This window comes from Triturus cristatus, chromosome 6 (genome assembly GCF_964204655.1).
Source record: "Triturus cristatus chromosome 6, aTriCri1.1, whole genome shotgun sequence".
NCBI lineage: Eukaryota > Metazoa > Chordata > Amphibia > Caudata > Salamandridae > Triturus > Triturus cristatus.
In genome coordinates this window covers 93,108,811-93,136,755 of record NC_140589.1, presented here as the reverse complement: position 1 = coordinate 93,136,755, position 27,945 = coordinate 93,108,811, and the positions used below count along the sequence as shown (strand labels likewise).

General features: G+C 43.7%; 1 protein-coding gene across 3 annotated transcripts in view; it reads left to right on the top strand.

Moving 5' to 3' along the window:
- LOC146813813 (beta-1,3-galactosyltransferase 2-like) overlaps positions 1-26,337 on the top strand; it is a 139,882-nt gene extending 113,545 nt beyond the window's left edge. For all 3 annotated transcript variants that reach the window (XM_085610270.1, XM_085610268.1, XM_085610271.1), the window contains one exon: positions 21,021-26,337. In XM_085610270.1, coding sequence (XP_085466396.1) covers positions 21,062-22,168 — 1,107 coding nt within the window. In that variant the 5' untranslated portion in view covers positions 21,021-21,061 and the 3' untranslated portion in view covers positions 22,169-26,337. The remainder of the gene's footprint in view (positions 1-21,020) is intronic.
- Positions 26,338-27,945: the final 1,608 nt, after the last annotated feature.

Below are 27,945 nucleotides of genomic sequence, written 5' to 3'. Positions count from 1 at the left end.
GATGCTTCTGCAAAGTGACGCGGTGTTCAGGGGTTCGGGTTGCACGGTCGCCACAAGGGATACGGTCCTCCGACTTGCTGTGGGCACTTATCGGCCTCTAAGTCCACGGAAACCCACCTCCTGTGTTGCAAAATTCTTCGGAATCCTGCGGGATCTTCGGAGATGCAAACCGGTCAGATGCGTCTTTGGTGCATGCCTTGCAGGGGAGTAACTCCTTTACTCCAAGGGAGATTCTTCAGTCATCTAGTTCAATGTAGATCATCGAAGTTCCAGGATTCAGTATCAGAGTTTCGTCCAGGTGTAATCTAAAGTCCTGTTGCCAAGGGTTCCTATCTTATACCCAAGGAAGGGGTGGGACAAACTCTAGGGACCCACCTATGGGAGGGTTAGGAAAGAGGGGTGGCTACACCCATTTCCTTTGTCCAGTTTCGCGCCAGAGCAGGGGTTGGTAGCCCCTGCAACCGTTTTGAGCTGGACTATGCACAGGGACACCAAATTGTCCCCAGTGCAGACTTCAAAGCACTCTTGGAGTGCACCCACTCAGCCCCAATACACTAAAGCCTGTCTGGGAGGTAGTGACACCTCCCTGTGACAGAAAACCTATTGTCCAGGCATCCCCTGCTGGAGTTTCGTCCAGCAGCTGGCGCGCAGACTCATGTCTATGGCTGGCAGCATCCATTTTGTGATGCCAGGGCTCTGTTAGCTGGTACCGGGTATACCGGTGCTGTCATGTCTCTCCCTTTAGAAGGGTGGGATCATACTCCCACACCAGATACTGGTGTGGGGGTATGATTTCAAGGTGTTTGACACCAAACATGACATGTTTCCGTGCAGCCATCCCAAAGTTAGCATTTACCGTTTGGTTATAATGCACTTAAGAATATATGGTTTGGCTGCATCACAAACAACCCCGGAATAAAGGTTCCGAAGGCTGCAGATGGGCTCTGCTCATGCATGGGCTCCCTCTCACATAAAACCAAGCACCCTGCCTTCAGGATTAATAAGGCCTGCTATAAGGGTGACTGATAGGTTTATATGTGCAGTGATATGGAGAGATATATTGACCCTATATCTCAGTAAGGGGTGCATGCACCACCTTACACAGGCTGCTGTAGCAGTCCTGTTGTGTCCTTTTGGAAGGCTTCGCAGGGATGGTAAAATACATGCTGCAGCCCCTGGTAGGCCTCTGGGGTACCTATGCTCTGGGTACATAGTATACCATATACTAGGGATTTATAAGGGTACCCCAGAATCCAATCTGGAGTGTACCTAAAGTACTTGTAATCAATTTTAAGTGAGAAAGCAGAAAGGCTGGTGTCCTGAATAGCAGGATCCCAGCCAGACAGTCGAAAACCAGCAAAACACCAGGAAAAAAGTGGGGGCAACAATGCAGTCAGATTCCACCTTCCTACAGACACCACATGCTGTAACCGCTCAAACTGACCCATTGTCATATTGTATGTGATCATCAGCCAGCATACAGAATAAAAATGGGTGGGGAGGGGCTGCTCATGTGCTCCGAGGATGAGTGCGAGATGGCCCCATCAGGGAGCTGAGACCTCTCGCAGGGGAACAGCTCTGTTCGCGGCAAGGCCCAAAATTATGGACAAAAGGCATCCGTAAAAGGGATTCTCACGGACAACGGACGTGAGGTCCAAATTACGGATGGTCCATGAAATTTATGGATGGTTGGTCACCCTACTTCAGACTTCATAGCAATAAAATACAGCTTTTTTGCTTCAGCACCGTTTTGCTTGTAAACTAGCTGTGGCACGGCCCTTTCCCAGTGCTGTATGTACATTTGATGCATCTATAATTATCCCGCCGATCTAAGTATGAATTTGCTTTGCAACAAAGGTGCTCTATTAATGCATAGAGGCAAACCAGTCCTGTATGATAGTTAAGCACCTGGAGGAGACTGCAAACACTGGGACATTGCACAGCATTGTATCGGTTCGCACAGTATGACTTGTGTCACCAGGGATTGGGAGAGCGTTGTGCACTCACTTTGTGCACGTCATTAGTTTAACATGTGGTGCGTAGACCAGGATGAATCAGGTGACAACATCTCGGAGGGGGGGAATCAAGGCGGTATCAAAACACTGGCAGCTTGGCATTGTGTGGCCCAGCGAGCAGAAGCCACTGTCACATAGTAGCATGCTACATATGTGTTTCTTGTGCGTAGTTACTATATTCCCAATAAGTACATCAAACTTCAAAGAAAAAGAGGCACTGGATGAAAGAAGAAACAAGACCAATCTTAGTAATGGGGAAGTCCAACCACCACCCTGAAATGTGTTTTCTAATCATAAATGTGACCTACATGCACAAAAAGAGGTGACAACTCCACATCCTGACTCAGAAAGTGTCATTTGTACTTACCATGTTGCAAAATCCGTCACTATAGTCGGATTTACATTTGGATAAATTCAGGGTTGAGTCCCAGAGAGTGTGTATTAGAGGAGGATGGCCATGCAAAATGGATGAAAGAAGCACACACTCGTTGGAATATGGGCAGCCACTGACATTTGGTATGGCTTTCCCACCCTGGAACTGCTTGAGAATGTACTACTGCAGGGGGAAGGCGTTAGCCTCTCTCTGGGTTGGGCAAAGGAAATTGCCCCCATTTCCCATGCGAGCACAAGCAAAAGTAAAAGTAAATTGGAATGTGTGAATGTATGTTTTCTCCAGGCGAGTATATTATCCGCTGTGTCAACAATCCACACAGTGACTTTAGAGCAGCAGGAGTACTCATTAAAATCAAAAACGTTTCTAGATTTGCATGTATAATCTGGGGGATGACAACCTCAACACCAAGCATATACGCAAATCTTGGTTCCTAGATCTGTGACTTCTAACTTCGTTACATCTCTGTAAAATATTGTAGAGAACAGAGACAAGACACAACCAAAGGCATTATTTGTGACGAAAACACTGCTTCCCTGAGTTATTACTATTGTTGTACTCTAAATATGTACATTTGGCTTCTATTATTATAGTTCCTTTTTGTCATCCCAGTAAAAACAGATAATGCTAAAACTGGTGTTCCCTCATTGGCCTTGCCAGTGCTTGATTCTGCATCTGTTACTATATTTGCTTGGCTGTAACAACCCCTGGTGATATAAACTCTAGTACATGCTGAACAGCTTCACTTGTTCAAGCCCAGCAGTGATGAACCTGTGCCCTGGCTGAACTCAATGCGAGAAGCTTCTGGGACAAATGTCACTTCCATCAGCACTGGCTCTGCAGGACTACCCCTACTAGAAGTGGAGGGCAATTTATTGAAGTGCTAGTTTGACTTTGGCACCCTAAGGTGAGCTTGATGCTAATGGATTTTTCCACCCACAGGGATGGCTCGCTTTCTGAACCATCCCTGTTTGCCTATATGATGCTGCGCTTCACTTTAGGAGCTTCCAGTCGCTTTTTTTAGGTCGAGCCACGGCAGCACTTGCCCTGTCTCTTGAGACATGTTGTATACACTTTGCGTGCTTACAGCCCGCCCATCGCTTTTTATGTGTGACTTTGATTGTCCTTCAAAAAAGCTTGATTGTTAGAAGTTAAACTTTCCTCTTTGTCCCTCTTTGTTGTCATTTGTTTCCTCACACGGAGCTGCATCCAACTACTGGTACCTTTACACTTTGTTTGTCTTTCTTTCTTTCCTGCTCGCCTTTGTCAAAACTTGCATTTTTTTGTGTTCCTCCTGCTTTTTTGAAAGTCAGTGTATTTATCTTTCATTTTGTTTGTCAAAGTGAGTTTTTGTGGCACCCTAGAGGAATCGGAATCTCATTATTATACATATTTCTTTACATTGAGCGTGTTTCCGAAGCATTTTAGAAAGTCAGTGTGTTTCTCTTTCGTTTTGTCCGTCGAGGTTTTGTGGCACCCTAAAGGTGTTGTGCGTGTTGGCAAAGCGTAACCAAACTATTTCTCATTGTCAAGGGAGCCGTTGGGCTTTGGAAAGCTATTTGCTTGAAAAGTACAAGTGCTATGCGTTTTAAGCAAATAAAAAAATATGTTTCAAAAGTGCATAGATATTTATTTTGTCCACTGGCATATGTGGACTTTGAAAAACAGTTTTTTCTTTCTTTGTAAGGGATAAGCATGATGGCTACAGCACTCCATGAGAGTGTTAGTGTTAACCAGTATTCTCCTTTGTATGCTTCTCTCCTCGCTCTCTGCTGTATGTTGCTCTGAAGCACCGTGGTCTTCTATGTACCTCTCGCTTCCACATAAACCCATCTCATTTCCCTGTCTTTTCATTGTTCCTTTCCCCCAAATGCAGACCAAGACACTTGTGCATCGCAGTGTACATGTGGTCTCCCATGCCAAAGGTGGTATAAGAGTGCATTGAGACACAATGGGGCTGTGTGCGAGGAGAACTATGTGCACAGACTCAATGCCAGTGCACACATACGAGTTGTGTACAGAAGCTGAGAAGCATATAGATAGATAAGCAGACAATGTTGCATACGCCATGAAGCATGCATGCATGCGTGAAATTGTGTGTGTAGGAATAAAGGGGTGTTTGATGGACAAATTATGCACACATGCAGCCACTTGCACAAGCAGCAAAAATGGGCATTTAAGGAACTGGCGGCAAAGGTGACCAGCAGAGAAAGGTGCTCTGCGCAGAAGTCAGTGCACATTGTAGGGGAAGCTGCACGCTTTAGCCCATTTTGTGGTCAAAAGGGGAGAGGGTGTGTCTGATTTAATTACTTTAGAGAGCTCTGGGAATATATGGAAAATGTGGCATGTGACATTTAACCCCACTTACTGAAAGGTTTTTGACATGTTCAGATACATTACAAAACACCTTTCTTCCAGTGAACTTCTGTGCACTTCCTGGACCGGCAGAGAGACACCACTGCATGCAAGCACACATGTACGTGCTGAGGTAAGAACATTTGTTTAGTGGTATTTTAAGCTTGCATGTGACATGACTGCTGTACTCCCAGGTCCGAGTGTGCATGTGTCCCTTGGTTGAACTTTTCATAACATTGCAGGTTACTTACTTCCTTCCACTCTTCTGTGCGTGTTATTGTTTTATCATTGCATATTCAGGTGATATGTAAGAGTTGCTTTGGTTGTTATTATTTCTCAGTAGGTTGCCAATTCTGTTTTTACTATTTTTCATAGCCGAAACGTTTTTTGTTTTAGCTTCGATAAATAAATTTTTTGTTTTTGTTTTCAGTCCTCAAAAATCACGTGACGGCTCACATATACTGTGTTGCAGACACGTTTCAAAGCAGCCCTTTGCCTTGAAACTGTAACTACTGTCCCCCAAAAGCCTAAAACAGCACCTCCATCTTCAAATCCAAACTTGTTGGTTCTGCTGTCAGTAGATTTGTCATTTCGTCCTGATGTGAACGCAGCATTGCATCTAAGAAATCAGTACCCTGTTTAAACGCCATCTCGTGGCACTGAAAAGAAAAACTCTAGCAATATTGTGGATGCTGCATCGGTCTTTACAGGCATTGAAGCAAGCTAAAAACAAGCACTTGTAATGCCCATTCATCTCGCATGTATGTAAAAGTGAGACTACTGACAAAGCAAATGCTTATCTACACATTCTGAGCCTCTGCACTTTTTTTTACCCCAACTTACCTTAAACTGATTCAATTACATTTTTGGAGCAAATTATTAACTGCTTTTTTATGTGTTTTACTTCACGCTAGTGCCCAATTTATCATTTTTTCACGTAACACAACACAGCAAGACAATTGCTGAGCTGCATAATAGGGGAGGGCAGGAATACACCATATTTACATAGTGCATTACTGTCCTCTCCTTGCACTAGCGCACTCAGTGCAGCCTAGTGCCAACGCAGGCAGCGTTGTCATGGTGCAAGGCTGCCTGCATTGCAGGCAGGATTGTTTTTGTGCAGAAAGGGGCACTGTAATCCCGCGCTTCTCCTGAGCGGGGATTTAAACATGGCGCCCATGCAAAACCACCAGGAACGCGAAGTGAGCATTCTAGACACCGCCCCAAGCACAACGTTCAGCCGTAGAGAGGAGGAGCAAGCAGAGGCAGAAAAGAACGCCGAGGAGGGAGAGGACACGCTAGTCGTCTCGGAAGAGGAACCAGAGCAAGGAAGACTGCTACAGGTCTCCGGGAATCGAGGAGAAGCCTGCGGAGGACGAGCAGACCCAACGCGACTGCCGGAACCGCCTAGAGGCAACGTGCTAGAGTCTTGCCGACCTGGACAAGAGGAGGGCGGTGAGACTTCCCCTGCCACGATCCAGGAGAGCCGTGGCTCCAGGCAAGTACCACTCATCTCCTATCTCACTGTGGGGTGGTGGAGACTGGGGTATTAGCTGCAACGCATGTGGGCTATACACTGAGACCCTTCACCCCTAGCCAGTAAGAAACACTGCACTAGCACTTCCCTGGGTGTAGGTGATGGTAAATCTGCCCCACAGATGCAGAACTGACCCTTGTTATTTGTTTCTTTCTCCGAGGGCCATACACCCCCAGCTCCCTCCCTCCAGCGGTCCTGGCTAAGAAGACGAGGAAGGGAAAAATGACTGTACCACTGGTCCCAGAGCCCAGAAGCTGACAAGGACCCTCCAGACACAGTGACTGAACTGAATCTAAAGAAACCCTCCCGTCTTTTGTTTTGCTCATAACCTCTACCCTGTCCTACCTTTTATCTCTCCTGGACATCCTTTTGTTGATTTGACCATTAAAGACTATAGCACCTCCCACTCCTGTCTATGTGTTCTGCATGACTAGATGACCACAGGCACACACCTGCATAAAAACAATCCTTAGGGCAATTTTTTTCTTTTTAAGTGTGCTGCAGAATACAGCACACTTAGAAAGAGGAAACAATGAGGAGAAATAAAGATATTTCTCCTCAATGTGCCTCTGATAAGGTGTAAAATTCTGATACATTCCCAGGTCTACGTGGCAATGTGTCAGAATACATGGGTGGATGCGTGGGAAGACCCATGCTCCACCCATGTAATGCCTCCACCACGCAGTGTAATGCAAGGCAGTGACTTTCGCTGCCTTGCATTACACCAGATTTACCAAGCCATGCAGGGATATGATGGGTGGCCCTACGTGGCTTGATTTAAGTGGCTTTTAAGAAGGGTGATGACATGACCACGAATTATAAGGAATAAGTTACTCTCTGATGTACATTTATGGATATTGCAAGCCACCTTGGATTTCCATGACCATATTAAGGAACTCAGCCTACATACATTTATATGGTCACAGAACTCCAGTGACTTGCAGTTTTCTTATATTGTACAGAAGGTTGTATTTTATCCCGTATATGTGGCAGCCAGCAATCAGCTTATTTTTTATTTATTTTAATTGTTTTTTGAAATCCTATGTAGTTGGACCTAAAGGTTTCAGGGTGCTTTACATAGGTCAGTAATAAAAACCTTAGCAGTGACATTGAATTAACGAGTAGAATGGGATGCCACAAAACAGTAGACCTCAGGAGCGAGCATGCTCAAACATGTTTATACCTGACTTTCGGAGAATACAGAGCAAGTCAACATATGTTACTTATTTATGAGGAACAACATTTCTTAAGATGGGAGATGTTGTTGAAAGAGAAGGATATTTCGTTATTTTTTGACGGAATCATGGGAGTGATTGGTGCTGATAGCAGGTGAGATATTTCAAAAAACAAGAGCAACCCATATGTCCTTGTGAACTGGGTATTTGCAAGAAAGCAGGGAACAATGTTCACAAGGAACTCATTTCATACAACATTATCAATTTGTCAAGCAAAAATTACTTGCAGCTAGTTGAGTCAAAAACACGTTCAAACAATTTTAAATAGGACCTTAAATCTATCAGATCACGGCAAGAATTTATTACCATATATGATAACTGTAATTTAATACACAAAAATCCCAGGAGAAAGATTATTTACTTCAGCCGAAGTAAATATAATTTATTTCTTAATTATCATTTGTACTGTAGTTATAGATCTTAACACAGTTATATTTCATTATTACGCTACAAGCACAATATGGTGGAAAGGTGAAAAGGTGAGTCCCAGTGAAGTGATTTTAGCCTAACAAAGTGAAAATTAAGTGAAAATTTGGGAAGGTCATTAAAAAACAACAAAGTTCCCTGCTTTGATAGCAGGTGAGATGGCATTCCATATTTTGGGGGCGATACCTGATAAGACTTGCTTCAGAGTATAAAAGTATGTCTCCAATTCCTTATTACAGACCACTTGTGAGGTGTCTGGTCAACTGTAATAAAGACATGACAGAGCTGACCAACTGTAATTAGTTTTTACAGTCAACTTCTGAGATCTCGATGCCTGCTGCAAAGCGCCAGCAGATAGGGTTAAAGGTGAGTCATGCACAGTTTAAACAAGGAGAGCGGGAACTAGCTTTTCCTTTTTCTGATATCTGATATCTGTTTCTAAAAAGAAAAAGTGATTAGCAGAAGAGAGATATGTATGGCAACATGTTTATATCCATGCTTCAGGTCACTGCAGAAAAGATTGAATCTCTATCCATGTTTTTATACACTTTCATCTACAGCATTCATTACACTGACTTACATTAAACTGATTCTAATATCCTTTCTTTAAAAAAGTAACTGTTCTTTGGTGTGTTCAATTTTGCAGTACAAATTTTGCTTTCAGTATCCTTGTCTGCAAGGAACACGAAAGAGTAAAACACAAAGGATTTAAGCAGTTTGTAAGAAGGGTGATGGTATGACTATGAATTATAAGAAGGCTGTCCGGAATTCGGTTTAAACCGACTCTGACCGACAGTACGCGGATGAAAATCAGCTGACCCGGTTTAAACCGAGTGTCACTGATTTTCATAGTTGACGGGGAAGAGGAGCTGTTGTGGTCTGCCACCTGTCTGACTGCGGCCGCACCCGAGTACTTCACAGGCCACAAAAAGACAGTAGAGCTGTTCGTGTCGTGTTTTGTGATGTGCTTCGGTAAAGGCGGGAGCCGGCTCCGCTGCGCAGCGCTCTACGTTCACATCCGTGTGTTGTCTCCTTTCAGAGCCGGCTGCTTGTGTGAGCTGCAGCTCAGCTGTTTATGCTGATTTTCGCGGTGGTGCTGCCGTGTTCCTTTGCTAAGCGGAATAATTAGTTATTTCGTGGCACACCTGTGACATTCTTCCACACTAGCTGGCTGGTGAGACGCCCAGCTGGGACTCTTTTTCCGGACGGCTAATGGCGCTCCGCTGCGGAGTCAACTCTCCTGAAATGAAGAGATGTGAAGCGCTGCGATGCTTACGTTTCAGTGTGGAGGGAAAGGCTAGAAATCTGGAAATGTTTGAAATCAAGTGGATTTTTATTTTTTTTGTTTCACTCCATCGTGGGCATACAGTTACCCTCACGTAATATGCACAGCACACGGCAGGTTAGTCAATTTAAATATCGGTTATAAAAGAGGCTTTGTAATTCTAACCGCATAAACAGTGTGAGAAGGGTGCCATCGCAGTCAAGCACTAAGGGTGCGTAGGCCAGAGGCGCAACTAGAGTCAAATTTCGGGGGGGGGGGCTAAGAAAATATTTCGGGGGGGGCTGATTCTTCAAGCAAAAGGCAGACTGGAGCTGCAGGGGCTCTAAGCAGGGGTGACAACCATCAAAGCCTTATTAACATGCAAATGGTCTTTTAAAGACCTGTGAAGTGCTCGGGTGCTTTGTGTGTGCCCGGGAAGCTGTCTCATCCCGGGCAGCCAAACACGACGGGAGGGGGGGCTGAAGCCCTTTGAGTCCAATGGGCGTTGCGCGCCTGGCATAGGCCACCTTGGTGGCTAGTAAAAGCCAGGCATACATTTTATGCAGGACCCCTTCAGCTTGCCTCAGCCCTGGTGCCAGTGCCCCCTATACACTAATGAAGCTAGGTCCCCTGTAGACATTGTTGGGTAATCTTGGCATATTAAGTTCACAAGGGTAATATGGTGAACAATCTATGGCAATGCAAATTGGGTAATAGCAAAAAGAATATATATATATATATATTTTTTTTTTATTTCGTATATGACATAAACTTGGTCATCGCTAACTGTGAATAATTTTTTTTCTCTGAATTCTCCTCAGCACTTTGACCATATAGGGTAGTCCCCAAGAAGTGTTTGTGACATGGGTTGATGAAAGGAACATTTGGTGTTTCTCACCAACTGGCGCTCTTCATCGTTAGTGTTCCTCCATGATTACATAAGACTGTAGCCTAGCAGAGCAATGTGTATGATCGACTCACCCTGTTTATTACTTCCTCATCCATGGATTCTTCAGTGATGCACCTTCACTGGATGATTGTCCATCGGAGTATAGGTGAGGGGTTTGCTGTAGTGACATTCCTTGGGTAACTACTTGTGGAAGCGCAGTAGGCATGCATTTTGTTGAAGTTTGCACACCACTTGGAGCTCACACGTGTATTGAATACGGCACTGTGCATAAGCCCTGAATCCACATGCTGGCATCTTGGTGGTATGTTTTTTTCCCTGAACACTGACATTGAGATATCTTATCCTAGGAGATAGGATGTGTTTTATATCACAGTGTGAAATGGACAGTGTAAGACTCAACGTCACTCAGGTTCTACTTTTCCATGTGCGTGGATATGGTTCTCCATTGTCATCCTAGTGCAGAGCCTGGCTCCTCTTGGTTTCCACTTCAGTTTTTCTTGACGTTTCGATCTCCAGTTTGTGGCCATTAAGTCTGTCCCTGGTGACTGTCTGTCTTTGTTGGCTTCCCTTTGGAGCTGTTTTTTGCTTGACCATAGCCCATGTTAAGGGATGGCCAACAATGTAGCTTGGTGTTCATCTCAGAAATGGGGCGGCACTCTTTTTGGGGGCAGCGGATGTGAGCAAGTTGTGTCTGTCAACTAACACCACCACCCCACCCCTGTGAACAAGTCATCAGTTGGCTGCCACCCCTCCCGCACCCCGAGAACAAGCTGTCTGTTGCACGCTCTTACCTGCACCTAAACTTAGGGGCTGCCCTGGGTGGCAGTAGGTCTAGCTACCCCACTGTCTATATTTAGTGTGTACATCAAGACCACTGAGCTTACCCTGGCTCTCATACCATTTCACTTCTCCTCAGAGAGCACATGTGGTATAAAAAAACTTGAAAATATACCAAAATATGCTGTAAATCAGGACCGGCGTTACGCACTACTGAGCCATGCTTGAGGACAATTCTGCCCTAACTCTATGCCTCCACATATTGTGTCCATGATAAATTCAACATGAATTATTTTTGTAGCTAGGTGAAATTTCATCTCTAATCACGGAACAGAAATGGCCCAAACTCAGCTCTCAGTAATCCCATTTTCCAAATACAGATCAACCAAAAGTTCAGAAATTTCTAAGGAGTGGCAAGTAGAGCCGGCATTTAAATAAATCTAAATCAGGGCAAGTCTACTCTACCAACCATCTTGAAACCTTTGACTTGTAAAAATGTATCTGGACCGCATATACACTGTATGTACACTGTCTATATACCATGCATCAATGAAGAAAGCAAGCAATAATAAAAGCAAAGTGTTCCATAAACACCGGTAAAACACCGTTTCAGTTGTTTTTTATGGCACGTAAATGAGTAACCACTGAAAAGCACTGTTTTTTTTAGGTATTGAAATCACTGGAAAACACTGAAAAAACACCACCAGAATTCACCAAAAATAGAAACTGAAACCAGGAAAGCCTAATTATAAGCAATAAAATTACCCCTGCCATACATTATAAGGATATTGTAAGTCTCCTGAGAGTTCCACAACCTTATAAAGGAACTCAGCCTTTGGCCTCATTTCTCTTTAAAGTCACAGAACTCTTCTTTGATGTGCAAAATGATTTTAATATATGTCAGGTTGCGCTTTATCCCATGTATATCATCTGTCCTAACCCCTTCGCTGCTAGGCCTTTCCCCCCCCCTGTGCTAAGCCTTTTTTTAGCTATTTGGGGTAGTGCGCGCTTAGGCCCCTGTAACTTTTTGACCACATAAGGTATCCACGCCAAATGTGCGTCCTTTTCTTCCAACATCATGGGAATTGTAACGGTACCCAGGGTTTGTGGATTTCCCTGGAGGGGTCCCAGAAATTAGCCAAAATACAGCAAACTTTGTTTTTTGGGGGAATAATGGGAAAAACGGGCTGCAAATGAAAGTGTCTGGGTTATTCTCTGCAAATGGTATCAAAAAAGGGTTTGTGGGGCTGAAATCACCACTTTCCCAGCTTTTAGGGAATGACAGACTTTTGTCAGAAAACTAACATTTTTTACAGTTTTGGCATTTTTCTGGGACATAGCCTATTTTTGCTATTTTTTTGTGCTTTCAACCTCCTTCCAATTAATGGTAGAAATGGGTGTGAAAACAATAATGGATCCTGGAAAGCTATACATTTTAGAAAAGTAGATAAAATTTTGAATTCAGCAAGGGGTCATTTGTGTAGATCCATCAAGGTTTCTTTATAGAAACTAACAGTTAAATATTGGAAAAATTGAAAATTAGTTGAAAAAAACAGCCTTTTGTGTCAACGTTTTCACCTGTAACTTCTTCTAATTATGACAGCTCTTTGAAAGCAATCTACTGTTACATCCGCTGGACCTTCCTGGTTGTGGGGATATATAGGACTTGTAGGTTCACCAAGAACCCGATGAACCCAGAGTCAAAAACTGAGAAGCAATTTGCAATGGTTTTTTATTATGTTCCGGGTATATAGCAATTATTGTGGGAAAATGTATACATGGAAAAATCGGTATGAAAGACACCTATGTATTTCTGAAATGGGAACAAACTATAGAGTTTAGAAACAGTACATATTTGCACATTTTCGAAATTGGGAATACTCATACTAGCATGAGAATTATCGTTCATTTTTTTAAATGACTTCTTTTTTACACAATGTCTTTCATTTGGAAGGCAGAAATGCATCAAAAATCAATAGGTGATAACAGTTGCTTTACAAATCTGAATTACCCTAAGTCTCCCGATAAAAATGGTACCTCACGTGTGTGGGTAGGCATAGTGCCCACAACAGGAAATGGCTCAAAACCCAACGTGAACACACCACATTTTCACAATGAAAATGTACCCTTTTTGTGCGAAGTGTCTAGCTTTAGTTTTTTAACACTAGCTTTGCCGGCACCTGGGGAAACCTAGCAAACTTATACATTCTTGAAAACTAGACACGCAGAGGAATCCTGGATGGGGAGACTTGACTGCCTCCCACCAGGTTTTGTTACCTAGAATCCCTTGCAAACCTAAAAAATTGTCAAAAAAACACATTGTACCATGAGAATTATCGGTCATTTTTCAAAATGACTTCTTTTTTACACAATGTCTTTCATTTGGAAGGCAGAAATGCATCAAAAATCAATAGGTAATAACTGTTGCTTTACAAATCTGAATTACCCTAAATCTCCCGATAAAAATGGTACCTCACTTGTGTGGGTCGGCTTAGTTCCCACGACAGGAAACGGTGCAAAATGTAACGTGGTCACACCTCAATTTCGCAGGGAAACATGACCCTTTTTTGGCAAAGTGCCTAGCTGTAGTTTTTTAACCTTAGCCCTGCCGGCACCTAGGGAAACCTAGCAAACCTATACATTCTTGAAAACTAGACACTCAGGGGAATCCAGGATAGGGAGACTTGACTGCCTCCCACCAGGTTTTGTTACCCAGAATCCCTTGCAAACCTAAAAAATTGTCCAAAAAAAACACATTTTACCCACATTTCTGTTTTGGAAAGTTCCGGAATCTGCGTGGATCCACAATTTTCCACCCACCCCGTGTTCCCCAAAGTCTTCCGAGAAAAATGGTACCTCACTTGTGTGGGTCGGCCTAGTGCCCGCGACAGGAAAGGGCTTAATACGAAACGTGGTCACACCTCAATTTCGCAGTGAAAAATGACCCTTTTTTGGAAAAGTGCCTAGCTGTAGTTTTTGAACCCTAGCTCTCCCGGCACCTAAGGAAACCTAGCAAACCTATACATTTTTGAAAACTAGACGCCCAGGGGAATCCAGGATGGGGTGACTTGACTGCCTCGCACCAGGGTCTGTTACCCAGAATCCCTCCCAAACCAAAAATTTGTCCAAAAAAACACAATTTCCCCACATTTCTGTGGTGGAAAGTTTTAGAATCTGCGTGGATCCACAAATTTCCACCCACCCCGCGTTCCCCAAAGTCTTACAAGAAAAATGGCACCTCACTTGTGCGGGCCGGCCTAGTGTCCGCGACAGGAAACGGCGCAAAACGCAACATGGTCTCACCTCAATTTCGCAGTGAAAAATGACCCTTTTTTGGCAAAGTGCCTAGCTGTAGTTTTTGAACCCTAGCTCTGCCGGCACCTTGGGAAACCTAGCAAACCTATACATTTTTGAAAACTAGACACCCAGGGGAATCCAAGATGGGGTGACTTGACTGCCTCCCACAAGGGTCTGTTACCCAGAATCCCTCGCAAACCTAAAAAATTGTCCAAAAAAAACACATTTTCCCCACATTTCTGTGGTGGAAAGTTCTGGAATCTGCGTGGATCCACAAATTTCCACCCACCCCGCGTTCCCCAAAGTCTTCCTAGAAAAATGGTACCTTGTGCGGGTCGGCCTAGTGCCCGCGACAGGAAACAGAGTAAAACGCAACGTGGTCACACCTCAATTTCGCAGTGAAAAATGACCCTTTTTTGGCAAAGTGCTTAGCTGTAGTTTTTTAACCCTAGCTCTGCCGGCACCTTGGGAAACGTAGCAAACCTATACATTTTTAAAAACTAGACACCCAGGGGAATCCAGGATGTGGTGACTTAGCTGCCTCCCACCAGGTTCTGTTACCCAGAATCCCTTGCAAACCTAAAAAATTGTCAAACAAAACACATTTTCCCCACATTTCTGTGGTGGAAAGTTCTGGAATCTGCGTTGATCCACAAATTTCCACCCACCCCGCGTTCCCCAAAGTCTTCCTAGAAAAATGGTACCTTGTGCGGGTCGGCCTAGTGCCCGCGACAGGAAACAGAGTAAAACGCAACGTGGTCACACCTCAATTTCGCAGTGAAAAATGACCCTTTTTTGGCAAAGTGCTTAGCTGTAGTTTTTGAAACCTAGCTCTGCCGGCACCTTGGGAAACGTAGCAAACCTATACATTTTTGAAAACTAGACACCCAGGGGAATCCAGGATGTGGTGACTTAGCTGCCTCCCACCAGGTTCTGTTACCCAGAATCCCTTGCAAACCTGAAAAATTGTCAAACAAAACACATTTTCCCCACATTTCTGTGGTGGAAAGTTCTGGAATCTGCGTTGATCCACAAATTTCCACCCACCCCGCGTTCCTCAATGTCTTCCGAGAAAAATGGTACCTCTCTAGTGCAGCAGTGTATGACGGTAGGAGAGTAGGTTCTGCTTCACATGGGTACCCCTACTTTTTGCTGGTGTTTAACTGTTTTCCGACCTTAGTCTGGCTGTGGCCCTGCTAATCAGGACCCCAGCCTAGCTGCTTCCTCTCTAAAATGTTTTCCATGTTCATTAGGTACATTTCTAATTGGATTCTGGAGTGCCTTATAAGCCCCTAGTATATGGTATACTATGTACCTAGGGCATAGATACCTCAGAGGCCTACCAGGGGCTGAAGCATGTATTATGCCACCCCTGGGAAGCACTCCAAAATGACACCACAGGTCTGCTACTGCAGCCTGGGTAAGGTGGTGCTTGCACCCCTTACAGTGGTATAGGCTACCTATATCACTACCATTGCACACACATATAAAACCTATAAGTCACTCTTATGGCAGGCCTTAACAATCCTGAAGGCAGAGTGCTTGGTTTTTATGTGAGAGGGTGCCCCTGCATGAGCAGAGCCCCTCTGCAGCTTTCAGAGTACCTCCTCTGATGTTGTTTGTGGTGCAGCCTGACCATATACTCTTAAGTGCATTATAACTTCGCGGTAAATGCTAACTTTGGACTGGCTGCACGGAAACATGTTGTGCTCGGTGTCAAATGCTTTGGAATACTACTCCCCACCCCGCCAGTTCTGGCGGCGGGTGTCGCATTCCACCCTTCTAGAGGGAGAGACATGTTCACACTGGTCTAACCCGGTAAAGACTTTCTATAGCCCTGGCATCACAAAATGGATGCCACTGCCACAGACACAGGTCTGGTCTCCTGCTGCTGACCGAAACTCCAGCAGGGGAGGCCTGGACAATAGGTTTCCTGTCCCAGGGAGGTGTAACCACCTCCCCAGACAGGCAGATGTGTATTGGGGCTGGGTGGGAGCACTCTCTAGTGCTTTGAAGTCCTGCACTGGGGGCACACTTGGTGTCCCTGTGCATGGTCTAGTTCAAACCGGTTGCAGGGGCTACCTGCCCCTGCTCTGGCACGAAACTGGACAAAGGAAATGGGTGTAACCACCCCTCTTTCCAAACCCTCCCATAGGTGGGTCCCTAGAGTATGTCCAACCCCCAAACTTTGTATAAGTATGGGAACCCAGTCCCTGCGACTTTAGATTACCCTGGACGAAACTCTGCAACATATATCCTGACCCTTCGACGTTCTACTTTAACTAGAAGACTGAAGAAATCTACATTGGGGTCAAGGAGTGACACCCCTGCTTGGCAGGCACCAAAGAAGCAACTGACCGGTCTGCAATTCCAAAGCTCCCGCTGGACGCCGAAGTCTCTGCATCCCCAGAGGTGGATTTCCAGACTTCCCCGAGGCTACCCTGAGTCCACAGCAAAGCTGAGGCCCGTGGGTGACGTGGAACCGTGACCCCTGGACACCGTGATCTTTTGCTGCTCCATCATCTTCCTGGTCTTCCTGGAAGTTGTGCTTTGGGCTCCGAGTAGCCCCAGCCTTGAGCACCTCCTGCACCGAAGATTTCTGGCCTCCACTCCACGAGTGACCTGTGGGCCAGTTTTCAGTGCGACCGCCCAAGTCTCCTTCGCGATCGCTAGCCTGATTGGGCTTTCCTGGTTGCTCCAGATGTGCCCCGACTTACCCTCACTGGGTGAGTCCCCCAGACCTTGCTGGTCTGCACCGACGTCCTTTCTCTGTTTCCAAGTGACTTACCGTTGCCAAGGCTTGTTGGGTCCAATCTGGTCACCAACACCGCAGCACTCAACAGAATTTGTGGGACAGCTCGAATCCAGCTCCTGGTCGTCATCGGCGCCTCTTGGATCTTGTGGCTGAAGAGTCAAGACACCCGTCAACTCACCTGAAGCACCCGACATCTGTGGGCATTGGACTATCGTGCCCTTGGTCACTGGTAAGAGACCCAGACTCTGTTCCCTCTGCTTTCAGGTTCCTTCCATCCTAGATCCGGGCTTGGATCTCTCCTGACACTTCTCCTCTTCACGGCAGCAGCACTTCCTGAGCAGCTTCCATTGAAAACAGCGACGCAACACCATTTGACACCTATGCACCCGGCTTCCCTGGGTGAGGTAACTCGAGTACTCCGGTGCTCCTGTGGGTGATAGCCCTAGACACCTCTAAGTCCAAAAGGGTTCGCTCGTAGTCATCCTCTAAGTGTCCTTAAACTCTAGATTTCCAACCGCGACTTTCCCCATAGAAGTCAACGGCGATTCGCAGCTGTGTTCTCACACTGCACACGTCCTCCGTGGGTCCCCTCTGTCACTACCTTGGGTGGTTCCTTGTGGTCCAAGCGCTTCTACAGGCTCTAGGCCTTGTGTCTAGTTCAGTTGTGGCTCTTATACCACTTTATTGGTATATGGTTTGGTACGCCCCTAGAGCCCAAACGTGTATTTGTGCTTTTACTGTTGAATACTGACTTGTAACTTAAGTACTTCGAACTCCAGTCTCATAAAGAGACTCGAGGGGTGTGTTTTATCTTAAATACATATATTTCAAATATATACCTGGTGTGGTTGTCCTTTTATTTGGTCATTCAAGAGATTATAGACTGGTAAAACAAGCTGCTTTACATTCCTTCAAGACTTAGCATGAAGGCTGCTCTCCATAGCTACCACTAGGATAGTTTTCAATAATGGTTGTCTTTAACCTATCACCATAAGGGGTTGTTTGGACTGATACAAGGTGCCCACTATAGCTAGTGGACAGCATATATCAGGCCAACTTCTCACAATCACAGTACACATGCTGTTGTGAGCATGGTGAAAGACAACTATGTGCCATAACTGGGTTCCGTTGGATGTTTGTTCTGTTTAATGTGTTATGTTGATGGTTTGTGTGTTTTAGTTTAATGGTTAGTACTGCTGTAACCCACGTGATAGTCTTCTATGTTGCACAAAAATAAGTCAAGGTTATCATCAATACAATGTCAGTATCAGCACAGCTGTAGATTATAGATACTGTACAATTAACATTACCTTTACGTCCTTACTCCCCTCGTTTATGACGTCTAAAAGATATTGGAAAAAAATCGACTCAATTGCTTTGAATAATCTTCTAAGCTTTAATGTACCTACTTCTGACTCGCAGATTGACGTAATGTCCAAAAACATTCATACCTGGCTTTCTGATGCTGTCGATTTGTGTCTTCCTTTGACTAAGAAAAAAATGATTCTCCATCGTCCCCCAGCTCCTTGGTTTAACGAGACCCTAAAAATAGAAAAATCTAAATGTAAAGCGCTGGAAAGCAAATGGCGAAGAGACTATGCGCCAGATCTTAAAGAAGCCTACAAAAAATCCCAAAAAGTTTACCATAATTTATGTAATACTGCCAGAGCCACCTATGTTTCCAAAACCATCACTGACGCCACTAATTGCCCTAAAACACTTTTCGGCCTAGTAAAAAACCTTGCAGGATCTGAAACCATAGTAAATCCTTTGCCTTTAAATAAAAATCAGTGTGAAGATCTTGCCCTATTCTTCACGCGTAAAATTGAGAAAATTCACCTGGAAATTACCAACTCTCCTTTGAGCCGACCCTCACAGCAACAACCGACTACCACGGCCTGTTTGTTGCCGTCTTCTAATTTGGCTATTGCTTCTACGGAACGTCGTATTACCCCTCCCCTGTTAGATTTCTGGCCCCTTCTCAATTTGGGTTCCCTTGCTACTATTCTTGACAAAGTTAAATCTGGTTCTCCTAATGACCCATTACCAATCTCCATTCTAAAACAACTTGACCCTTCCCACATGCATGTTATCCTGAAAACTTTGAATTCTTCCTTACTTGAGTCCAAAGTCCCTCCTTTTTGGAAACATGCAATGGTTGTCCCTTTGTTAAAAAAAACCACTGCTGACTCTACGGTCCTTGCTAACTATCGGCCAATCTCTCTTCTGTCTGTTTTTTCCAAAATTCTTGAAAGACACATGCATTCCCATCTCTCCGAGTTTATTGAGACTAGGAAAATCCTCCATCCTTCTCAATCTGGGTTTAGAGCGGGTTTCTCAACGGAGACCACTCTACTAGGGGTCACTGAGAGACTACGCTTTCACCTGGATGCCGGAGACACAGTCGCGTTCATACTGTTAGATTTGAGAGCGGCGTTTGATACTATTTCCCATCCTATATTAATCAACACGTTGAGGTCTTTCGGTATCTGTGGCTCAGCCCTGGATTGGTTTGTCTCCTTGGATGATCATATCTTTCAGGATTTCTCTGCTGCAGACGGCTCTAATGTCCACTCGTCGCCCTTTGGGGTACCCCAAGGCTCTGTACTAAGTCCTTTGCTTTTTAATTTATACGTCAGACCTTTAGCAGATATTGCCGATCAAGTCGGTCTGACCCTCTTTACATATGCAGATGACTCTCAGATCATCTTTTCACTTTCCAATTCTGATTCATGTTCTTCCTCTGGTCTTCAGATGGGTCTTCGTCAAATTGCAATATGGATGAGCCAGAATTATCTGAAGCTAAATGGCAATAAAACCGAGGTCCTAATCCTGGGTGAAAAGAAAGACCTTTGGGGCTCGCTCCACTGACCTGATGAGATGGGTGTTCTTCCGCGGCCAGTAGATCATGTCTGTAACCTGGGCTTTTATATCAACGATTCCCTGACGATGCACCATCAAGTAGTCAAGGTCACAGCCACTTGTTTTACTATTCTGAAATGGCTTAGGAAGATCCTTTGGATGTTACCTAATGCCACCCAGAAAACAGTAGTCCATTGCCGTAGTCCACCTCACAGCTGGACTACGGAAATGTCCTTTTTCTGGGTGCTAACAAGGCTGTGACCCGTAGATTGCAATTGGTGCAGAACTCAGCAGCAAGACTCCTTTGTAGAGTCCCCAGGTCTTCTCCCATCTCTGGCCACCTTCGAGATCTACACTGGCTCAGAGTTGAAAAACGGATAAAATTTAAAGCACTGAGCTACATGTTCAAGATTAAGTGGGGCTCAGCACCTGAATATTTGCACACTCTTGTCTGCCCCTATGTACCTACTCGCCATCTCCGCTCTGCCACTCTTGAAAAATTTTCAGTGCCTAGGTTCAAACTTGCCAGAATAGGTGGCAAATCTTTTTTGTTTCTCGGTCCTACCCTTTGGAACTCCCCCCCTCTTGCTATTCGCAAGGAAACCATCTACACCCAGTTTAGTCGTTCCTTAAAAACTTGGTTATTTAATCAATAATCCTTTTCCTGTACTGTTTTCTGCATCCAGTTCCGTCCAGGCGCCGGGAAAGCCTTTTTGGGTAGCTGTTGCGCCCTACAAATTGAACAAATAAATAAATATATAACATAATTTTGTTTTTTTTCCATATAGTATGACTTGTCATGTGATTGCTTCCAAATCTTTGTGAGTGAGTTTGGGAGATCAACAACTAAATGTATGCTTTCAGAATATACAGTGTAAATGAGCATTGTATCAGTTGGTACTTGTATAGTGCAATAATGTCTGACTTGGGCCCATTACAACACTGTACATTTAGGGGTGTAAGAGATGATTTAAAATCATGTATATCGAGCAGGGAGGGCGGGAGAAGGTGCTTTTTCTTGGGTTGGATCCAGGTTGCTATGAGAAGCAGGGAGGCTCCATGTTTTTTCTGGGTAAAAAACTGAATCAAATAATAACCTCTTTTCAGTGCCTCATTGTCATTAACACGCTCATATTTGCCTATATAACTTCCTTAGCACCTGCTAACACTGCATTTATTTGTGTTTGTTATTTAAGGTCATTCCAAGGTTCGGCTTGGATTCTTTAGGTCTGACATCATGAAGGCAAGTCCATTAAAGCGACTTCGGTACATCCATTGCAATCCCCTGCTCCTCATGTGTGGCATCTTCACAGTGTCTGTGTTTATGAATGCAAACATACGTGTGCCATGGACTGTGTTGCATCATCCTACTCCCAGTGCCAGCCCCATCTTGGAATATACGGCGCGTTCTACAAGTCAGATGTCATCTCCCACGCGGCACCCACTCATACCGCCATATCCCTATAATTACAAGTTCATACTCAATCAACCAGACAAGTGCAAGAGGGAAGCACCTTTTCTGATTATTATGATCATTGTAGATAGCAAAGATATTGCCGCTAGGCACGCCATTCGAAGCACCTGGGGTAACGAAAGCAGCATCCCTGGCGTGTCAATTGCAAGGATTTTCCTGACTGGGATATCTCCCACAATGACCAATGACACCCAGAACCTGCTCCAGGAAGAGAGTGCGACTTTCAAAGACATTATTGAACAGGACTTCCTGGACACCTACAATAACCTGACCCTAAAAACCATGATGGGGATGGAGTGGGTGACCAAATACTGTCCTCGAGCCAGCTATGTCCTGAAAATAGACAGCGACATGTTCTTGAATGTGGACTTTTTAGTCCACAAACTTCTGAGGCCTGAGCTACCAGTAAGGACAAACTATATGTCTGGCAATATTGTTTCAAATACAGGGCCACTCCGGAGCAAAGCAAGCAAATGGTACGTCCCGAAAGAAGTCTATCCAAAGGACTCGTATCCTCCATATTGCGCTGGACCAGGATACGTTTTTTCCGGAGACGTGGCCAAGAAGGTCTATGATGTGGCTCAAACCATCCAACTAATCAACATGGAGGACTGTTTCATCGGAATATGCATGGATGAGCTGAAAATCAATCTCACGGAGCCCCCCAGCAATGTGTTCAATGGGCACAAAATAGAGTACAACAGATGCCAGTTCTCTTCTCTCATCACCGTGCATCACTACAGCCCTCAGCGACTGCTGGAAATATGGCCAGACTTCCAATCCAGGAATGACTCAGAGTGTATAGCAAACAAAACAAGGTTAACTGGAGCCAGGCCTAGTGACCACTGTGCATCCAAGGGTTTATGCTGATATTAATCTGAGGGTGTGTATACTATGATACTCAAGATCGTCCTGTATCCAGGCAAAAATTATGTTTTTCGGGGAAGGAAGCTGGACAGGAGGTTACTCAATCCTGTGATACCAAATAAATCTGTGAGCCTCAATATTCACCATAACAAGAGGAATCATGACTTAAATATGCCTACTATTGGGGTCCTGTAGCTACCATTAGTTTATCTTAAGCTATGATTGACCATTTCCAAGCTGTATACTTTTTAATTTTCTGAAATGTTCTCTCAAGTTCAATACATAATATCCAAAGTCATTCTGTTGTACCTTTATACGGCAAATGGGACTTTCATGCAGTGCTCGTTTGTCACTTATCTTGAAGACTGTCAAGGCTCCTGGAAAGTATTGCTGATGTTCCAAAGACTCTGCTTCTACTTCAAAATGAAGCTTTAATCTTTCACTCGTGTACTTGTTTACTGTTCTGCACTGTTAGACTTCGTTTTGTTGAAGTTTACCGTAAATTGTTCACTTATCCTTAACTTCAGATTCTGATAAAGTTTGTTTTCTCTAAAGGTTTATTAGATATAAAATTGGCAATCTGTAAATCAGTTTCTTGGAATAAGTAAGAATCATAAAAATGAAATGTGCTTTATTCTAATTTTATATGTGTAGCAATTCAGCAAGGCCATTTGTGGTTATTATGTACGTCCAAATAAGGCAAAAGATAACTCCAAAAACATGGTTCAAAAGTCTATGATGGTCATAGAAATATTTATGAAAGGGCAGACACTTATATATGTCCCCAACCCCATAACTGCAAACCATGTACACATATTGGGCTCTTACAGTACATCCAGTGCTTAATTTGTAAAATATGAAGTCCAGGTGCTCAAATGTTTGTCGGAGGCCACATCCACTTTTCCCAGCTCCACCCACTTCCTCCACTGGCTCCAACCACTTATTCTATTGGCTCTACCTACATCCTCAACTGGTGCAGCTGAATGCCAGATGTTATACCCCATCTGAATTTCATCATGAGAGCCTTCATGAAGTAAGGTTTTGCTAGGAGGTTCCCCTGCCCTGCAAAATTTTTGAAAAAGATGAAATCAAAAGTGCATTTAAAGCACAATTTAGGAATAAATTAGCTAAAATGGCTAAAGCATTGAAAAGGGACATGTGAAACATTCCAGTGTTCTATGTGCCGATGTGGGGAAAGGACAATACTGAGGTATGTGCAAAGATGCTTTATGTTGTCATTTTTTAGCAGTCTAACTGTGGTTCATGAGTTCAAAGTCACAACTTTTATATAGGATGTTTGCAAATAGGAGTCCAGCCAAGTGTCTGGATGGTTTCTGAAAGGAGATGCGGCTATTCAGCTAGGCAGGGCCAATGGTGTGTAATGCCCTCTGGCACAACTATCACCTTCAAGCCCACAGCGCCTTCCCAGTCTTCAGAAATAGGCACCAAATGTATTATTAGCAGGCAGCATTGTGGTGGCACTGCAGTGTGACCGGTCTGGTTCTTTGTGCTATACTCGATGTATTACTTCAGCAGGGTGCAAAGAGACTGGTCCCTAGGACTTTAAAAATCCCTTATCCTCAGTGTTAATGAGGGAATCCTTGCAAATGACCTTGAATTTAGAGACACAGACAGACATATAATTTTCATTCAGAAAGTCTGATAAATTCAACTTCCCCGCAGGGATTTGTTTCTTCTTTACCTTATCCTGAGAGGTTTATTCACAAAGTGGTAGCTGCTCTCCACAGCCAGTGTCCTCTGCAGGGCCCAGGCTGTAGCTTCCATAGGTGCAGCAGAGGCAATGGCCACTGGACCCAGAGACCTGATTGCAATATTTTATAATTCATAATGCAACCATGGGCCCATTTCCTTCTTTACACTGTGGCCCATGGCACACTAGCTGTGCTACTACTTCTCTGTCAGAATGTTTTTACAAGGGACAAGGCCATCCAGTGACTTTTCAGGGCTTTGCACCTCACCACATGAGCGCCCTGCAAGCAATGATATGTTTCTTTGCAAAAATAGAAAGATGACGTAAACATCCTTTTTCTCGACCCTTTTTCCAATGCAATCGCAAATAATTGAGGCATTGCAAGTCTTAAACGCATGCCTATCGCTCAGTGCCATTTTAACACATTGTAACTTGGGTTTTCACCCTCACCAGACACAAATATTGTACTTCATTTTACCCCCATCAGGAGACATCCGTGTGAAGAAAGGTCGGTAGTGAAGTAAATTCCTGAGTCACTCTGCACACAGCAGTAGGGAAGAGGTGTGTTGCAGCGGCCAGGGTGGCTTACCCCGGAACACGGGGGCTCACGGTTCGATCACCGGCGGCAGGTTAGCCCAGCACCATGTGACTCTGGGCAATAGCTCACTTAATCTTCCTGACGGCCCTCAGCACTGGGACACCTCTCCTGAGGTAGCTGTGCTCTTCACAAATGCTGGTTATTATTATTATCACTGTGTCCATTTTCACCGGGTATTTCATAAAAAGCCAGACTGTCCAGACAGCGCAGTGATTGTACCAAAGGCAGGAGATAAATTGCATTTTCTCTCCCCAACAAAGAGAAAAACACCTTTGTTACAAACAACATAGCTCAAATAGGCCAGTACTCCCAGCACTGCCCATCTCAACAAACGAGCGCCACACAAACTTCCAGCCAACAGAACCCTCCATGGACATCCAACAGCAGAGACTCGATTCTGACTTCATGCCATTCCCAATCCGAGCTGCCACAAACTACGGCAAAGAACCACAGACTGCTTACTACTTTAGCCTCTCCAAAACATCACCCAAAAATTACACAGAACATCACACATGCAACCATTCAGTAAACACTGACACCAACTGCATGATGGAGCCATCCCAATCATGCTCCATAACGCACGGCATAGAACAAATTAAAATGTAGGCATGGATTTTGCACTGATGCACACCCACTCAAAGAGTCACTTGATTTATGTATTCAAGATGTGTTGGAGAGCACCCCTCTTCATTCAAGATTTACACAAAAGATTAATTAAATTCTAATGAAGCTTAGTGTGCTGCGCCCTCCTGTGTCTGCCTGACACGTAATATAAACTAAACTGAAGGTCTAGCTGATGGGTATAGCTGGGACAAGGCGTGCACAAGTATAAAAATTTATATGTGCCTAATATCACTTTATATATATAAATGGATTAATCAGCAGACAACCATTGATATTTCAAAATCTTATATCTATTTGAAAAAAAGAATTTTTCAATACAATATTATCAATGAATTAACAGAAGTAAATAGCCATTAAAGCACAAATATTATTTATAATCATTGTTCATAACAATACAGATTATGACGTGCCCTGAATCATCATGTCAAATAATATCATTATCGTTAGTGACTGACCATGAAATGTCTCATGCAAGAATTGGGAAAGTGCTTCAAATCAATGTGCTATTCTCTATAAACAGAAAACCTCCGAAGACCACAAATGCACAAAAATTACCTCGTGATGTATCAAATGATACCTTGATAAATGACAGTGAATACACAGGAATCAAAAAAATATCTGTAACGTGAAAACATTCCACACTTGTAATCAATCACTAAATTAGATGGTAACAGACCGACCCATTATTTGGTATTCATTGTTTATTTCTAATTTATAACAATCCATTCCTGGGGACACTCTAGAATATGCGATGTTTGGCGCAGTGGTCGAAGTGGGGGAGAAAAAGTAGGGGAACTGTGGACGGAGAATCAGAGGGCGGGAATAACCCAAGGATTGGATCAGTGGGCGAAGCCACAGGTGTGGCCAGAATGCGCAAACATCCCAATTTTCTTTATTTGTTTGGCATTTCACTACCCAGTTTAATCAACCAATGGATACACATGATTATTTAAGGTTATAATGAGTTATTGACATTAAAACACATTCACAAAGTGGGATTTGCTTCTAATCACAGAATGTCCCAAATACGATGAAATGTGGAAGCACAAGCCATTTGTTGCCGAGCCATGGAGTTTGTCATCAGCACTTCTCCCTTTTTCCACAACAGCAGCTCACACATGAATGGCAAAATATCCTAGTTTGCAAATGTTTTCTATGTAATTATGGCTCTGCCATATTTGCCTCATAATGCAAGATCTGCTGCATGATCTGACCATTTAAACTAATAAATTGTTTATAGCTCAGATGTATCAAAAGTTAATAAAAAATTTGACTTGTTTTGCTGCGGAGTGGATGACTTATTGCAAAGGTTGACTGGTCACCTTTCTCACTGTTGCATTTGTATGTTACACTGGTACTAAGGCAAAATCTTTCCAGAGACTCTTAGCATGTATACACATGTCAAAATAATAAAATATCAGAAAATATACTGCGTTACGCTGCAGCCATTTTTTGTTTTGATAACCATTTTTTATTGATTTTTGGTTGCAACAAAGAACACAGCACCATTTAGGAATACATCTTCAAAGGCAAGACCAAGACACAAACATATCACATTGGCATAAAAGATAGACGTACTGCAGCCATTTTTTAAAGCATAATTTAGTCAACACTGCGGCCTACTTTTGTCCTCCTTTGCTGCATAATTAATTCCAGTGGCCCCACAGCAAGCAGCACATGGTAAAAGTGCTTGTGAATGAAGCAGAGAGATTGTGAAGTTTGTGAACTTAGTTTGGTGTGCGTGCAAATTCTGCATTGCCAATCCCTGGGGAGTTGCAGCTACTACTTCTGAAACAAGGCCAATGGAGGTACCTATGGGTGAGGCAGACTGGCCTCAAGGGCAGGGCCGGCTTTAGCACTGGTGGTGCCCTGTGCATTAATGTTTGGTTTTGCCCCCCAATGACCACCTCTGCCATGGATTCCCACACTACCACCCTTTAACAGTGCCCCTCAAGTCTCCATAACCACACTCTCAGATACATTTAATTTGATTTACAGCACCACTCATACCAGTGTAGGGTGTCAGAGCACTTTACATCACACACATTACTCAGAGACAATCAATATGTGTGTAAATCACTGTATAGAAAATGTTACATAAGTCTAAGGACTACAAGGTGTAGGAGTCACATGACAACCATACTAGTAGGCTATATAGTTTAATAGTGATTGGTCTGGAGAAACACTAACTCAGAATTTAAAACGTAATACCATGGTTGGGGGTTCTCTTTAATAATCAGAATTGATTTCTGCCCAAAAGAACACTTTTTGTAACATTAGGATAATCAAAGACTGGGGGAAAAAGCATAACGCTCTAATTTATGCCTTGCAGTTTGTATGCAGCTCTTAGATGAAAGTTAATAGCTCACTATCTATGTTAGGATTTTAACTTATAAACTGCAAGTAACAAAAGGAGCTCTCTGACAAAAGCAGTAGCCCACTGACCTATTTACATTATGTAGACACAAGAATAAACCTTGAGGATTTATTTCACTTATTTTTATCAATTAAATCGTCACAGAAGTGAGCATTATTTAGAAGAACTCAGACAAGACCACAATTCATTATTTTGTGTTCTTTTTATATCAAAAATAAATCTTTTTTTGTAATGTTTCAACACTTTTCATTAATCAGGTATAGAAACTTCATTCAATTTCATCATTGGCAACCTAATCCACTGTCTTCTTTGACAATTTAGGCAGTGGTCATTGACACTTTTACACACATATGAACCTAGCACAGTTGGTCATATGACATTAAACCAATTTCCACATTTATAATGTATGTAACACAACACATGAAAATTATTTTTGTTGAAGAAGTGTCACAGCGTCGACGTTTCGGTCT